Source organism: Paramisgurnus dabryanus, chromosome 14 (genome assembly GCF_030506205.2).
Source record: "Paramisgurnus dabryanus chromosome 14, PD_genome_1.1, whole genome shotgun sequence".
NCBI lineage: Eukaryota > Metazoa > Chordata > Actinopteri > Cypriniformes > Cobitidae > Paramisgurnus > Paramisgurnus dabryanus.
This window is the reverse complement of record NC_133350.1, coordinates 8865955-8883138: the sequence shown is the minus strand read 5'-3', so window position 1 is coordinate 8883138 and position 17184 is coordinate 8865955. Positions and strand designations below refer to the sequence as shown.

Here is a 17184-nt window from a genome sequence, read left to right as displayed (position 1 = left end):
CAATAAGGTCATTAGGAGGGGTTTCTAAATCTGGTTGCCATAAACAAATGAGTACTGTCCACTCCAGTAACTGACGAGAGATGGATGACGTAAACTCCACTGCTTCGCTCTCATTGGTAGTTGCTCCCGAAACTCGCTCATAATTTGCATATAGTAAACTTTTCTCAACAAGCTCCATCCAGTAGCCAATGGTTACTGTCACTCGTCTCGCCGGGCACAACAAACTTCCAATAAAATAAATGAGATTGTGTCGCTGTGCTACCGCTACTAGTCTGAATGCAGCTTAAGTTTTGACTTAAGTTGACGTAACTTATTAACTCTGAGGCTATTTTGGGGATTTCCGCCTGGATTTGGCCTACCCAATTTCAAAAGCTTCTCATACCCACAAGCAGAGGTGCACATACAAAAGTTTGTTATCATTTTACAGGAAACCCTTTGAAATTACATAAAACACTGTTAAAAGTGCTCAACATGGTTATATGTGTTGTCAGTCCTCTAATAAACACAAAAATAAATAGGCGCTTTTTGATGTTTTTTTTCTAAAGTCTGTATTTAAAAGTGTATAACTCTGGCCCTGAGTGGTAACGAAACCTGCAGACAGTTTTGTTTGATTCCAGCAATTGCCAGCTTACAGAGGAAAAAGGAATTTTTTCTCTATCATAATAAATGCAAAAGTAATTTTACTCCAACTGATGGGAGGAATAATACCCTTTTTGTATACAATTTCTGCCTAAAAACATTTCAAGGGCTCCCATAACCACATACAGTGGAATAAATGCAATATCTTTATATCATTTTGCAGAAAACCCTTTGAAGTTACATAAAAAGCTGCTGTTTGTGACAAATAGTGTTATTTATGTTGTTTTTCATATGATAAAACACCAAATTTTCTTTTTTATGTTGTAAATACTGCCTTTGATAGTGTATAACTCTGGTTCTGGGTGCTCTAGCAGACTGCAGACAGTTCTGGTTGTTACCAGCAGCAGACAGTAAACACCCAAAAAAAGAATGAACTCTTTAGCATGTCGCATTCAAAAGTTATTCTCATTTTACTGAAGGGTACGAAAATAAATGTTTCATATAAATATAAATTTTTTGTTTTGCACATATAATAAATAGCAAGGGATTAATTATGCACACAACCAAAGAAAATGCTGTGAATGGACTCATTGTTTAGAGTAGGACCTAAAATTAAAGATGGTGTATCATTTGTGGCTATATGTGAAATCTGAGGCAGGTCACACTCAAGTTTCCCATATGTTTACAAAAGACCATTTTTTACCTTATTATTCATTCGAGGATTGTTGGATATGTGTTAATAATAAGAGCAAAAATAACGATGTAGCCTTATTCCTGAGAGTGAGAGCTTTCATTTGATATAAGACTTGCCCATGTTTGTCATACTTGAAAAATATGAAATATGTGAATATTAAATCATATAATAAATTGTCGGGGGGGGGGGGGGTGATAGTGTAAATTAAGTGTAAATAACTTTCTTACAGTAAAACATATCTCAAAGTGATGCATATCTGCAGAAAGTAGAGACTCTAAGCTTTCAAACAGTATCTCATATGTGGTACTGGGTCCATGACAGACCATTAAAAATTAAAGGAATATTTTATATTAACTCAAAATAAGATAATTCTGGACCCGGTACAGGGTCCACAGAGTTAAAGAAGTTAAGTAACATAAATATATATGTTGATTTAAAATCAATTTTACTGCACCTTAAAGATACATATTAGTATCTCAAATGTACATATTGGTACCAAATGTATGCATATCTGTAGCTAAATTGTATATTAGGACATTTTTGATGGGTTTTGGAACATACAGTGCTAAGTGAATGCCGTGTTGTGTGCGAATAAAAATAAAAATGCATCGCCCGGAGAGGGAATTTTCCATGAAATCTCCTAATCTGAGCGTGCAGATTGGCGTGTGTCTTGTAATTTTTCCTGTTTCCCTGTTATTATTTCATTTCCTGTCTTTTAGTGGAAGGATTAAAATAGCCGTACAGAAATGTATTGCCCTCTGGGGGATCTGCTTGTGTGGAAAAAACATTAGGAGAGAGAGACGACGCTCGCTTTGGGCGGCTGGCGTTAATATTTTATGAACGCGGTGACAATGGCACTAACTTGTGAAAAGGTGGGCATGACAGGAAGAGGATGTAAAAGAACAGTTCTCTGACTGCATACATATGTTTTGGAAACACCCACATCAAGCACCGTGATAACATTTGTTTACACTTTCAGAATGAATGTTTTGTTTTGAGCCTTAGCTTTTGGTGGTGCGTGTGTATCTCTGACAGATGAAGCCCAGTTTTTATCTCATCTAAGACAAGATTGTAGTTAAAATATCTGCTAGTTTACGTAAAGTATTGGTTATTCTTGTAGTCTCAAAACAACATTTGCTTTAACACATTTACCCGTCGTGTGAGTTTTATAAACTCATGTTTATTTTTAGAAATTCATTATTTATAGATTATCTGTCTGGCGGGCTGTATTTCACTACATACTGTGCATGTGTCTGTGTTTAATAAAACTTGAAACTCGATCTGTGTTTGTAAATCTACAAGTATCTGTCTCTCTCTGTCTATACTGGACTGTGTTTGTTATTATATTGATATGTTTTCTGTTGAATCTGTTTATCTTACTTTTTCAAAGAATCCACAAATACTTGAATACATGTTGTGGTCTAGTTAAAAATGCTTTGTTAACATCAATATGATCCTGTAATCTACATTGTCACAGAGGGTATTTGCGATTACATCATAAATGTTCCTGTGTACATGTACGCCAACGCAAAAAAGTGACTCAAACATTGGGGAATCCTGTGTATGTGTGTGAAAGAGAGAGAGAGGTTGTGGGTGAGCATTCTTGTCTTAGACAGGTGTAACAAGAGGAGACTAACCTGTGAGACTGCATGACTTTAAACAACAGCCTGCATTATTTAAGCGCATATTGCTTTTCATGGCCGCGCCAAACCCATCTCAGCAAAAATGTTATGTTGAAGGAAGATCATCACTCCCATACAAATAATAAAAGCTTTTCACTTTGTGTACTTATTTCATCATGGCCTCAGAATGCTATAGACAAAGTATTTAACAATTATAAATAATAGATCTGTCCATCCGCCTAACTAGTTTAGGTAATAGGAGTCCAGTTTCTCATCTAACTAAATGGTTTGAACCTGCAGTAGTATTTAAATCTTTTGTATCTATATATATTTTTTTCTTATATTTGAAATAAACTTTAAAGAAAGATTTTTTGATATTTTGATGATTATTAATGTTTTATACACTCCCCTAAAGGATCAGGAACCCCCTTTCACCTTCAGAACTGCTTTAATTCTACATGGCATTGATTCGACAAGGTGCTGAAAGCATTCTTTAGAAATGTTGGCCCATATTGATAGGATAGCATTTTGCAGTTGATGGAGATTTGTGGGATGCACATCCAGGGCACGAAGCTCCCGTTCTAACACATCCCAAAGATGCTCTATTGGGTTGAGATCTGGTGACTGTGGGGGCCATTTTAGTACAGTGAATTCATTGTCATGTTCAAGAAACCAATTTGAAATGATTCGAGCTTTGTGACATGGTGCATTATCCTGCTGGAAGTGGCCATCAGAGGATGGGTACATGGTGGTCAGAAACAATGCTCAGGTAGGCCGTGGCATTTAAATAATGCCCAATTGGCACTAAGGGGCCTAAAGTGTGCCAAGAAAGCATCCCCCACACCATTACACCACCAACAACAACCTGCACAATGGTAACAAGGCATGATGGATCCATGTTCTCATTCTGTTTACGCCAAATTCTGACTCTACCATCTTTATGTCTCAACAGAAATCGAGACTCATCAGACCAGGCAACATTTTTCCAGTCTTCAACTGTCCAATTTTGGTGAACTCATGCAAATTGTAGCCTCTTTTCCTTTTTTTTAGTGGAGATGAGTGGTACCCGTTGGGGTCTTCTGCTGTTGTATCCATCCGCCTCAAGGTTGTGCGTGTTGTGGCTTCACAAATGCTTTGCTGCATACCTTGGTTGTAACGAGTGGTTATTTCAGTCAAAGTTGCTCTTCTATCAGCTTGAATCAGTCGGCCCATTCTCCTCTGACCTCTAGCATCAAAAAGGCATTTTCGCCCACAGGACTGCCGCATATGTTTTTCCCACTCTCTGTAAACCCTAGAAATGGGTGTCTGTGAATATCCCAGTAACTGAGCAGATTGTAAAATACTCAGACCGGCCCGTCTGGCACCAACAACCATGCCACACTCAGAATTGCTTAAATCACCTTTCTTTCCCATTCTGACATTCAGTTTGGAGTTCAGGAGATTGTCTTGACCAGGACTACACCCCTAAATGCATTAAAGCAACTGCCATGTGATTGGTTGAGATAATTGCATTAATGAGAAATTGAACAGGTTTTCCTTTTTGCTAATGTATCTGTATTAAACCATATACTTTAAAAGAATGAGTTATATGTAATCAATTAGATCTTTAAGGGGAGCAACAGGACTATAATTGAAAAACAAATTAATAGTTATGTTATCTGCGTGCATATAGACTTATTATGTCATATGCAAGATCATTTTAGCAGTATCAAAGTGCTGTGTCAAATGCACAAAAGCTTTTTATGGTGATTCAGAGTTGGGTGATTCAGAGAGCTAGTATGAAAAAGCAAGTCATAGCTAAAAGCATTACTTTGCCTTGCTTAAACTGTGACACATCAGAGTGAGCGCTATATAGAGTTTTGACAATATATTGGTATTTTTTCCCAGTGGTACATGGGATGAGACAATACTTTCTATATCGGCAAGAGAAGCTCTGCCACAGAGGTCTGACGTAAGCTTTCCAACCCAAAGTTCCCAATTTTGAATTTTCATTAGCTGTTTCAATAAATGTGATTGTAACATCTTATAAAGCCTTGACTTGCATGTAGACATGCATCCCTCTTTGTAGAGATTACCGCAATATGTACTGTATACAGAAATCCATACCAAAGTAACCCAGATATTAATTTTGGTCAATATCCCCCAGCCCTCAGATGTATTTAGGTTTCAAATAGACTTTAACATATTACACCCTATTGATTTACACATACTCCTTCTTAATTCATATTACATATTTTTAACCTATTTGCAACTGTAGTACTTAAGGAAAAGAAAACCATGATAAAATGCATAGCTTAAATTTGTGCCACTACTGCTTCTTTATCTCTACCATTATTATAAATGATCACCGCAGGGAATGTGCAGCTCTCCAATAAGTGACAAGAAAAAATGTGACAGCAAAGGGACCATAAAACAAACACAGCAAAATGCATGAGAGTCTGTCAAGTACATTTAACTGCAAATGCCAATCTGTGTTACTGCACGCAGGCTTAATTTATGGATTTGTAAACACAGGCTGTTATTAGCTGTGTGTATTAATGCAAAAGCTTGCATATCCAGTGCAAGGTCCTGTCTAAAAGTACAGTTGGCATTTTTCATAGTTTTATATTTAGCTGATTTATCATATTATATCAAATATTTATCTGATGAGTCTTTGATATCCATTTTACTTTTTATTGGTCTTCACAGAAACAAACCACATTCTTTAAAAAATAATGCATTTTGTTTACACATTATGCATTTTATATATACACATCTCTGTACATTGGGATCATTTTTCTTTTGCACAGCAAAGATAAACATTTATGTTTGTAAGAACATTTATAGAAAACAATATTATGCACATAAATAATAAGATAATACTTGTCCGAGTTCCACCACAGTGCAAAGTAAAAAAAAAAAAAAAATACAAACAGAACATCCTGAAAGGATCATGTTTACATACGTGGATAGCATTCATCCATCCATAAAGAAAAAAAAGTAGTGAAAGTAGGACTGGTGTTTATAAAAGCATTTTCTTTAGAAAAACATATTAGGTAAACAAGATCTTTCCTAAACTCTCTTACACCAGGTTAAACAGAGACTTATTATTGCGCAGAGCAACTCTGGTGCTTCCTTTCAGGCCCCAGCTATGTGGGATTATTGTGCAAGTGTCCAAAAAGTCTCAAAACCTAATGAGGTGCTTACCTAGACATCATTTTGGGTTTTTCTGAACACGTATCCTATCGAGCCACCTAACCACACAGGATAGTATGCATGATAGTTAAAATGATGCCTAGCTTTATTAATCCACACACCAAACAGTGCGCTTTCAAGTCATAAGGATGTGGCACTTTTCCCAAACCCTCTTTTTTATCCCAAGTCATTATTGTTTTCTTGAAAGCAGTTAGCTAACGAAATCAGCCCACTTCCTGCATCTTTCCATCCCCACAGCCATCGGGAATAGTCGCAGACTCCGGGTTACTCTCTATGGAGGAATCGCTGCCCGTGCTCTCTCCAGACAGCAAGCGCGTAACACGCATGTCTGCCCGCAGCGTCTGCACATCGTTCCCTATACTCATGGATCCTAAATCATTGATAATCTGGCACAGTTCCTGCTTGCCGTTGGCCATACAGTCACTGTCTGAGTCCAAAATATCCTCGCACTCGAAGTGCATGGCTTTCTCCTCTTCCTCTTCGCCCATCAAGTCCTCCGTGATGGAGCCCAGTTTGGGTGCGCTCCGGCTGCGCTCCACGGGAGGTTTGTAGTAACATTGTCCGTTAAGCAGCTTCCTCAGGGGGACAAGAGGGATGGTTTGTTCCCCTATCAACTGTTGCTGCTGGTGTCTGGCGTCGTCCCTTCTTTTGAGTCTTTTAAACTCGGCCAGAGCTGTCGCCGAGGTCTGGTAGAGGAGAAGCGCCATCGCCTTCGCTTTCTCCGGCTTGGACACTAGCACAGCGTGGCAGCGCAGCATCACCGCCTTGTGCTTCATCTCATGCCGGTACACCCAGGCGAAGATTTTGGGGAGGCGCGGATCCGCGACGCAGTATGTGATCCTGTGCAATAAATACAAATGTCCAGGTCTCTTGGTTTTCTCGTCCACGTGCACCATACGGATGCCTTGCGAGCTGACGGTCAGCTTCATCTTGGTTCCGTTCTTGCCCATCTCGCTCTTGGCCCAGATCTTGCTGACGGCCACGTCCGTGCATCCGTCTCCCTTGGACTGGATGGTCGTGGCGTTGCCCAAGTACAGCACCGTGTACGTGGGGTCCTCGCTGGTGATCTTGACCTTTTTCCTCTTGGATTTGAACATGCTCCCGACTCGATTTAGCGCGCTCTCCGGGCAGGATTTGGCGAAGGAGGTGAGCGCGGAGTAGTTGAGGCTCACCGCATAGCCCTTCTGCTTGGACTGCTGCTTGTCTTCCTCGATCAGCTCGAACTTGTTCTTCTTCCAAGGCAACATGCTGGTCGTGTTAAAGAATTTAAATCTATACAAGTGACTCTGTTGCGTCTGAATTTCGCCTCGAAACAGTCTGTAGTCATCTATCAGCTTGACATTTTTAAAGACATTTTTTAAAAAGTTGCAAAGCACTCATAGGCAGAGAAGTATCGCGTTGTTGTTACCGAGGCATCACAAAATAACATACTGTACAGTACGAGTGTGAAGCAGTGACTTAAATACCGGACTCAACCAACTCAACCTGTCAGAGGGGTCAACAGAGTGAGGAAAGTACCAAGAAGGAATTTGAAGGTGTTTCTGGAATGTTTCGCCCAGTTATTTATTAGCGTCCGCTATATATTTTGATTCTTTGTGTTGTTCTGTATCTACTACAGTAGATTGTTTTTGTCTATATATATATTTGCTGGCAATAAAAATTCTGTTGTTATTTATTATTATTATTATTATTGATAATATTGTTATTGATAAAATTGTTACCGACAATATTATTAAAGGGAACATTTCACAAGACTTTTAAAATATGTCTAATACGCCTTTGGTGTAGAGTATGTACGTGAAGTACATCAAAATACGGTATACCATATAGATAATTTATTATAGCTGTTAAAATTGCCACTTTGTAGGTTTGATAAAAAATGGGTGTGTCCTTTAAAATGCAAATTAGCATAGTGCAGATTAAGGGGCGGAATTATCCCCTTCTGACATCACAGGGGAGCCAAATTTCAATTAGCTATTTTTTCATATGCTTGCAGAGAATGGTTTACCAAAACTAAGTTACTGGGTTGATCTTTTTCACATTTTTTAGGTTGATAGAAGCACGGGGGACCCAATTATAGCATATGGAAAAATACATTTTTTTGTGATATGTCCCCTTTAATTATTATATTAATAATAATACATAAATATAACAATAAATAATGATATTTTTATGGATTAAATCGTAAGAATTTATTTTTATGATATTATAATTCTCTGATATTTTTATCAGTACTAGTCCTCCTTTTCAGCGGAATAGCTCGAAAGGTGCTGCAATGCAACTTAGTTGTGTGCTGCCATCTTCTGGCGGAATGCCACATATGCACAAGCTGCAAAATGTAGCTATTAATAAAGTGTATGTATCTATAGATAAAAAAATTATGTGGAAGTTTTTTCTTAAAAGTTGTCAGTGATGCTAAACATTATGATGATGATGATGGGAAAATACTATATACATAAATATAAGAGGAGTAACAATATTCATTCCTTAAATAATTTTAAAAATGATTTCAAAATTAAGTATTATCCCTAAAATAAATATCCAATAATATTCCATCCCTCTGTGAAATTTATACATTTATGAATCCCTTTCCTTTTAAATTTACATCTATTCCTTGCCTTTTCCCCATGTATTGTTATTGTTTGTTTTTTCTTTTTATGATTTTATTTAAATGTGAATATAACTAGGAGACACTGAGGTTGTACAAATATACTTTTTGTATTTTAAAATATGCTATCCCCTACTTGAATGTGTATATTTTTGTTATATCAGTATAGAAATATATCAACAATTAGAGGAACGGTTAAATGCACGTACAAATGAAACATAAAATATACTTGAGTATAAAATGAATATTTTAACTTAGCAAATCAAAAACAAAACAACGAGATTTACTTAAGTATGCTGTTTTAAGTTATGTATGGGGTTGTTGATAATAAAAATAAAACGTTTACCATCCGGAACTATGCGAAGTTCAGTCTTCGGCATTTCGTCGGAAGTATTTGAGTGAGACACTTTGGAATAAACCATTAACGATTAACGTTTCGTTCTATATTCTTTCACAGTTCTTTCTACGCTTTGTCAACCTTTTATTTTCTAAAGCATTGACGACAACATTTAAAACCGAAACACTAAACATTATACATAATATAAACCGACGTTATTTAAATGGATTATTCCAGGGAACTTCCTTCCTCTGCCACAACAAACATATCACATGGGTGAAGCGCTGATTCGTGGTGTCTCGATCAACAGCTCACTGACACATTTTTATTGCTGTTTAATCGTCTAAAGGGATTTGATATGGGAAAGAAGAAAACGACCCGTGGAGAGGGCTCGGGTTTGGGGAGAGCTTTGATAAAGGAGAGACTAAACGCAGGACGTGGATACAGAAGAAATGACACATGGGTATGACACAGTGACAGTTAACTTCTTCAGCTCTCTGGTCAAACATTACTTTTGGGTATAAATTTTATATAAGGTCCAATAATTTTCTAATATATATCTGATTGCATCAGATATTTCTTAATAGAAATTGTGGAAAATATATTTTATAATAAATAAACTAAATGCATAAATTAATTATTAATAACAAATAGGGATTGATCTCCACATTTAAATCATATTAATTGTTCTGTATGTGTTAGCTCCACACCAGTGAACTGAATGATGGTTATGACTGGGGCCGCCTGAACCTGCAGTCTGTGACAGAGCAAAGCTCTCTCGATGACTTTCTGGCCACTGCAGAACTTGCTGGAACAGAATTTATCGCAGGTGGGTTGATGTTGTGATCATTCATGATAGTTTTTAGATCATATGTGGTAACAGAAGTGAATTGTAAGACGTTGTGTTATTTTTTTACAGAGAAGATGAACATTAAATTTGTCCCAGCTGAAGCAAGGGCTGGTCTGCTGTCCAGTGAGGAGTCCAGACGGCTGAAGAAATTACACGAAGACAACAAAGAGTTGCTACGAATACCCCGAAGGTATGAAAGGGAAAAAGTGTGACATGTTTTTAACCAATATTTGAAATGTGACCTCTGCATTTATCCTATACCAGTGAGTTGTGAACACACACTCCAGGAGCAGGGTTACTGTGTAATGAAATCTAAATGGGAATACATGCTTTGTATATTTAATGTATAGCTGTCTAATATTTGCCACAGGGCTGTCGCTGCTTATGTGAGTTAAGTGCAAATGTTATAGTTCCTATGGAGTTTGTGATTTTTTCCTTTTTGTTGTTTTGTTCACTGCAGACCTCACTGGGATGAGAACACAAGTCCTGAGGTTCTCCAGCAAACTGAAAGAGACAGTTTTCTTGTATGGAGAAGAGAATTGGCTAGGTAAATATGTGATAATATAAGACCGTTTAACTCTCTTAAAGCGATACTCCAGCCAAATGTCCAAAATTATCCCATAATTTACTCACCCTCAAGCAATCCGAGATACATCCATCATCTTTCCGACAAACACATTTGGAGTTATTTTAGTAAATGTCCGTGCTTTTCTAAGCTTATAATGGGAGAAAACAGGAATCAGGAAACAACCTCTGACTTTAAAGCCCCAAAAAGTGCATCCATCTTTTACAGATGTAATCCACAAGACTCCAAAGGTATTTTGTGGGTAATTGATGCAATGTTATAAGAAAAATATCAAAATTTTCAACTTTATAAACTATAATAACAAGCTTCTGGTACCGACGCCATCTTGGACATGAAGTTTGAAATATGGATAATTTTCTTACAAAATTGCATTGATTACCCACAGAAGACCTTTATTAAACCATTAAAGGCATGTGGATTACCTCTGTGAAGGATGAATGCAGTTTTTTGGTGTTTTTAAAGTCAGAAGTGGTTCCCCGATCCCTGTTTTCTAGGATTATAAAGCTTGGAAGAGCAAGGGCATTTTACAAAAATAACTTCAAATGTGTTCGTCTGAAAGATGTTAGACATATGTATCTCAGATTGCTTGAGGGTATATAAATCAAGGGGTAATTTTAATTATTGGCTGGAGTATCCCTTTAACAGATTAGTGTTTGTGCATGTGCATTTATTTCAAGTGTACTTTTTCCCTAGAAATTAAATCTATGACACGGGTGCTTCTTTTACCATGCTTTAACAATCATAAGAAATATGCTTGGTAAAACATGCTTATGAAATGGCATACTTTAATAATACATAGTATGCGAGGCGAGTAGTATATCTGAATTTATAGTATCCAAAAAACACTAGGTGAAAAGTACCGAATGACCAAAAATTTTTGGCAAATTTAGAAGTGTGCATTCGATAAACACTTTACTATCCTGTGAGCACCCCGGAGAGTAGACACCCAAATAAGATAAAGGAGTCACATTAAAAAATGTCGGAAAACGATGACACAGCTTCTTTCCAATGTAAATCCATAAGAAAAATATGTCAGAATTTTTTATTCATACTATACAGCAGTGCTTCTCAAACTGCAGTTTATTGACATAAAAAATATAATTAATGCTGTGCAATTAAATCTCTGAAAAATAAAGCTAGTATCCAACATGGTATATATATGGGGGGGGGGGGGCACGATGGGATGCACCATACACGGGGGGGTGAAAAAGTTTGAGAACCACTGCTATATAGAATGTACTCTCTTAAAGGTGTAGCGGAGGATTTTCTCGAATTTTAGAAAAGAACCGGCTTCTCCACTTTTTTAAAAATGCAATTGCGCAACACTCCTGATTGACAACTAGGAGGACCAATAGTCTTGATGATCCACCCAGAAAAATAAAATCCTCCGCAATACCTTTAAAGGAAAACACCACCTTTTTTCAATATTTTACTATGTTCTTACCTCAACTTAGATGAATTAATAAATACCTATCTTTTTACAGTGCGTGCACTTTTAATCTTTGTACAGCGCTTCTTGAATGTGTTAGCATTTAGCTTAGCCCCATTCATTCCTATGGCTCCAAACGAAAGTTTTATTTTGTGCCACCATACTTACTCATGTAACTACTCATGTAACAGTCTTTAAATAGGAAAAACATGGAAGTGTTTGGTGGCTTCTAAATTCATCCCTGTTTGGATCCTAAGGAATTAATGGGGCTAGGCTAAATGCTAACACATTCACAAGGGCTGTACAAAGATTAAAAGTTTATGTATTGAAAAATTAGGTATGTTTTAATTTGTCTAAACTGAGGTAAGAACATATTGAAATATTGAAAAACGGAGGTGTTTGCCTTTAACAGTCGATGAGTAGGTAATCCACACCTATTTTAGTATGTACTGCCACAGTATGCAATTTTGTACGCAGGGTTGTTCGATTTTTTTTTTGTGTGAACAATTACACTTTCTGTTTTAGGTTAGAAGAAGAACAGAAGTTGATTCTTACACCATTTGAAAGGAATTTGGATTTTTGGAGGCAACTATGGAGAGTTATTGAGAGAAGGTAAGTGTCTTACATTACTTTTACTGTCATGATTTAGATAATAGTGTGTGAATGTTAAAGCCACATTCAGGATTATGTTTTGTAATTACTAACAGAGTTTCTGTTTTTACTCAGCGATGTTGTGGTTCAAATACTTGATGCCAGAAACCCACTTCTCTTCCGCTGCCCAGACCTCGTAAGTGAAGGAGACGTTAGCCCAAAATGTTTCAAGGGACATTCCACTTTTTTTATTAATAATGCTCATTTTCCAGCTCCCCTAGAGTTAAACATTTGATTTTTACTGTTTTGTTGAATCCATTCAGCCGATCTCCGAGTCTGGTGCTAGCACTTTTAGCATAGCTTAGCACAATCCATCGAATCAGATTAGATCATTAGCATCACACTGACCAAAGAGTTTTGATATTTTTCCTATTTAAAACTTGACTCTTCTGTGACATCTTGTACTAAGACCGACAGAAAATTAAAAGTTGTGATTTTTTTTAGGCAAATATGGCTATGAACTCTACTCTCATTCTGGCGTAATAATCAAGGACTTTGCTGCTGTAACATGGCTGCAGGAGGCGTAGTGATATTACGCACTGCCCGAAAATAGTCCCCTTGGTTACTTTCAATAGCAGGGGACTATTTATATTTTTATAATATAATTTTTTCCATCGGTCTTAGTACATGATGTAACTACAGAAGAGTCAAGTTTTAAATAGGAAAATATTGAAACTCTTAGGTAAGTTTTTGGGGCGATGCTAATGGTCTAATCAGATTAAATTAATTGTGCTAAGCTATGCTAAAAGTGCTAGCGCCAGACCCAGAGATCAGCTGAATGGATTCCAAAATGGTAAGACTTAATTTTTTTAATCTAGGGAAGCTGGAAAATGAGCATATTTTCAAAAAAAGTGGAATGTTCCTTTAAAATCCAAAAAAATATGGTTCCTTAGACCCATTTTAATACAAATATCTTTTTGTCCCCTTCAGGAAAAATATGTAAAAGAAGTCTCTGCTCACAAAGTAAACATGCTTTTGCTGAACAAAGCCGACTTGCTCACTAGAGAACAGCGGCGACATTGGGCCCGATATTTTCAGAAAGAGGGCATCAGAGCAGTTTTCTGGTCCGCTCTGGCTGAAGCTCAACGACTCGAGGCAGAAGAAAAGGTAAGACTGATTTACAATGATGTACCTGCTGTCAGGTAGTGCTGGAACATCACATATGGATTTGACACATTTTATCTTCGACATTTTTGATCCTCAGTGCATGCATTCAGTTTTCAGTTTCTCCTACAGGGAGAAGAGCAGCTGGATCAAGAAGATCAAAGTGATGCAGAACAGGAGAAAGCCTCTGAAGATACCTCAAATCTTCATGAGAAAAACAGAGGAGAAAGTGAAGACGAGGAAGATGAGGGAGGAAGAGTCCATGGCTCTGTTGATGAGACAGACTGGCAGACATGCTCTGATGAATCTGGAGATGAAGAGGAGCACACAAACACCACAGCTGCTTCATCTTTCTACAACTCAAGTCGGTTGTTACGTAAAAATGAGCTTTTGGAAATTTTCAAATCTGCACACTCCGGGTCCACAAGCAAAGACGGACAAATCACAGTAGGACTGGTGAGTTTAACATTAATAATTACAGTAATGCAAATATCTGTCAGCTAGGCTAAGACGTTTTTATATATATTTTAGGTGGGGTATCCTAATGTTGGGAAAAGCTCCACCATCAACACCATCCTAAGGAACAAGAAAGTCTCAGTTTCAGCTACACCTGGACACACAAAACACTTTCAGGTGAGTATACTTTGGCTCGGTTCAGACAGGCTGCTAAAATCGAATATTTGGGCATGTCTGATTTTCCTATCATCTTTTGATATCAGCACCACAGTGAATACATTTCATGAACGTATAACAAAAGGTCTTGACATCATCCTGATGCTTATATCGTTTCTATAGCAACCAAAATAGATGTGCAGTCTGAACAAAGCTTTGAAGACCCAGTTCTGTTCCTTTCATAGTGCTTTGTAGACTGATGGTATGCTTACTGTATGTGTTACAGACTCTTTTTGTTGAACCCGGTCTCTGCCTTTGTGATTGTCCCGGACTCGTCATGCCTTCCTTTGTGTCCACCAAAGCTGAGATGATTTGCAGCGGTATTCTGCCCATAGATCAGATAAGGGATCACGTTCCAGCCATCTCTTTCATATCCTTTCTTAAACAGACATCATCAAGATATGTAATGTCATTTATAATGTAAATTGGTTTAAACGGGTCTCTTAATATCCCCTTTTGCAAGGCATGCATATCCCCTTTTGCAAGGCATGCAATGGTCCAGACTACTACCAACAGACTATGCAGACTCATTTGGGTGATTCTCGCGAAATTAGACTTATGAGATGTCATGAAACATTTTGATAAAAAAAAGTAAATGCAAAGTAAGAGTATCAAAATAAGAAGCATACAAACATCTCTTCATGTACTATATTGCACATGATTGCGAAATGACATCATACAAACCAATTTCGTTGTTTTTTCCACATTTAAGGGGAAAATTTTCATTACCGCAACGTGTCCATGATTGGATTTGGGTTCTTTGACATGGAAATATTATAATGAAAAAAATCTAAAAAATAAAAAGCTTCAGTGCATGTTATACTATAAACATTTACAGTAAAGAAACATGTGGTATTTGGTGATTATTGGTAAATGTAGACACAATAATAAGGTATATAAATGTGTCCAAGACCAATTTTCTCATCCTCCGCAACAATTTTCAATCATTGTTTAAGCCTCAAGGAACTAACATTTTAAAAAAAATTTTGGAAGGGACATAATTGACTGTGACACTCAAGATGGCTACCAGGTAAGCAGTTTTTATTTTTTATTTCCAGAGAAAAGTTTAAATTTTGTTTGTCATAGTACCTACACAACTTTTTAGTTGTCATTACCGGAACATGAGTTTGTAAATGCATATATTTAATGTAATATCACGTTGCGGTAATGATAATTTTTGATAATGATAATCTAAAAAATTTGAATAATTCTATAGGAAATATTTTTTAAATCCTCTAAAAATAATGGTTGTAGTAAGTTCAGACCTTAATCTTATATGTGCAAAAAAAAAATCTGCTTCAAGGGCTTTTTAAAACAATCTTATGCTGGACACCTTCTAAGTCTGGAGTTCGTGAGAATCACCCATTTGGTTGTTATTTGTGTGCAAAGTGCTGCCCTTAACCTAAATACGTATGTCAGACTATCCCTCGAGCTGTACTGGAAGGGACATATGGTATCAACATCATCCGACCAAGGGAAGACGAGGACCCTGATCGAATACCTACCTATGAGGAGCTGCTGATGGCATACGGATGTGAGTGTTTTTACTGTCTGATTGGCAATGTGTCTATAACATGATTCTGACATTACCTTACAAAATGTATTCAAATTTGTTTATGCAGATATGAGAGGCTTCATGACAGCCCATGGCCAGCCGGACCAATCAAGATCAGCTCGTTATATTTTGAAAGACTATGTTAGCGTAAGTACCTCTTCCAGTTTACAATGAACAATTTTGTATACGAAGAACAGCAGATACTAACTTAGTAATGATCTAAAGGGCAAACTCCTGTACTGCCATCCTCCACCTTCCATCAACCCCAAAGACTTTCAGCCTCAGCACGCCAAGTTTACCAGGCAGATGGGAGGAACTGAAGAGACCTCCAGTGGTGTCGACAAACCATCCAAAGTTAAACGCATTGAAAACACAGTGGATAAAAATTTCTTTCATCAAGTGAGCTGATATCTGTGTTAATTGGAATATTTAACTAGATTTCTATGTCTCACAAAACTCTATGATCCCTCATAGGAAAATGTCCGAGCGCTGACGAAGGGAGTGCAGACGGTGATGGGATATAAACCTGGAAGTGGCCCAGTTGGGCCTGGAAATGCAGGTTCAGAACAGCAGGTTGGGAAGCCCTGGAAAAAACATGGTAACCGGAACAAGAAGGAGAAAGTTAGAAGACTCAACAAACATCTGGATGCGTGATTATTTTTCTAATCATGTAAACACAGTAATTCTTATCTACAGTGTTTGGACTGGATATGTTGGTAATGCATACACATACTCGTGCCTGGCTGGATGTGTTAATAATAAGGACATTCCAAATCTCAATTGAATTTTACAATTCAATTTTTGAAAAATGTATTTCTCTTCATTTTAAACGATCACATTCATGATAAATTACAAACTGTATCACTGTTATTTCATCTTTGTATAGTGTAAAGAGATTCATGGTGTCAACTTTTCCCAAAATATTCAAATGCTAATAAATTAAGCTTTCCTTTCAATATCATAAAATGTAAAATTATTCTTCTTTACTTATCGGGATTTACTGGAATACACACACATCTGTCAAACACATCTTTCCTTGTTGTGCAAGCATACTATCATGAATATGTATTTCACATAATAAATATTTTTGTCAATTTAAGAATATTTAAAGGTATATCTTCCTAATAATGTTTTATTATAATACTTTAGGTTGTGTAGCCTTTAGAGGAATTATTAAAATAAACCACTACCAAACAAACAGTCTGAGCATAACCAAGCTGGAGTTTGAACTTTATTTCCTTCTTTGCATTACAAGGAATACATTTATATACATTTAAGATATGTGTCCGAAATAGCCCCCTA

General features: G+C 37.0%; 2 protein-coding genes across 2 annotated transcripts; one reads left to right on the top strand and one right to left on the bottom strand.

Annotated features, from left to right (window-relative positions):
- Positions 1-5554: 5554 nt before the first annotated feature.
- fam43a (family with sequence similarity 43 member A) lies at positions 5555-7534 on the bottom strand. The gene has a single exon (XM_065241001.2). It carries the CDS (start codon positions 7335-7337, stop codon positions 6294-6296), a length of 1044 nt encoding a protein of 347 aa, XP_065097073.1. The 5' UTR covers positions 7338-7534; the 3' UTR covers positions 5555-6293.
- A 1644-nt stretch (positions 7535-9178) lies between these two features.
- Positions 9179-16984, top strand: lsg1 (large 60S subunit nuclear export GTPase 1). Its single transcript, XM_073811823.1, has 14 exons — positions 9179-9498; positions 9738-9864; positions 9955-10075; positions 10346-10432; positions 12426-12512; positions 12627-12687; positions 13482-13658; positions 13788-14111; positions 14187-14288; positions 14554-14697; positions 15738-15861; positions 15950-16029; positions 16108-16281; positions 16357-16984. The coding sequence occupies exons 1-14, from the start codon at positions 9394-9396 to the stop codon at positions 16534-16536; spliced, it is 1893 nt and encodes a 630-aa protein (XP_073667924.1). The 5' UTR covers positions 9179-9393; the 3' UTR covers positions 16537-16984.
- The last annotated feature ends 200 nt before the right edge of the window (positions 16985-17184 follow it).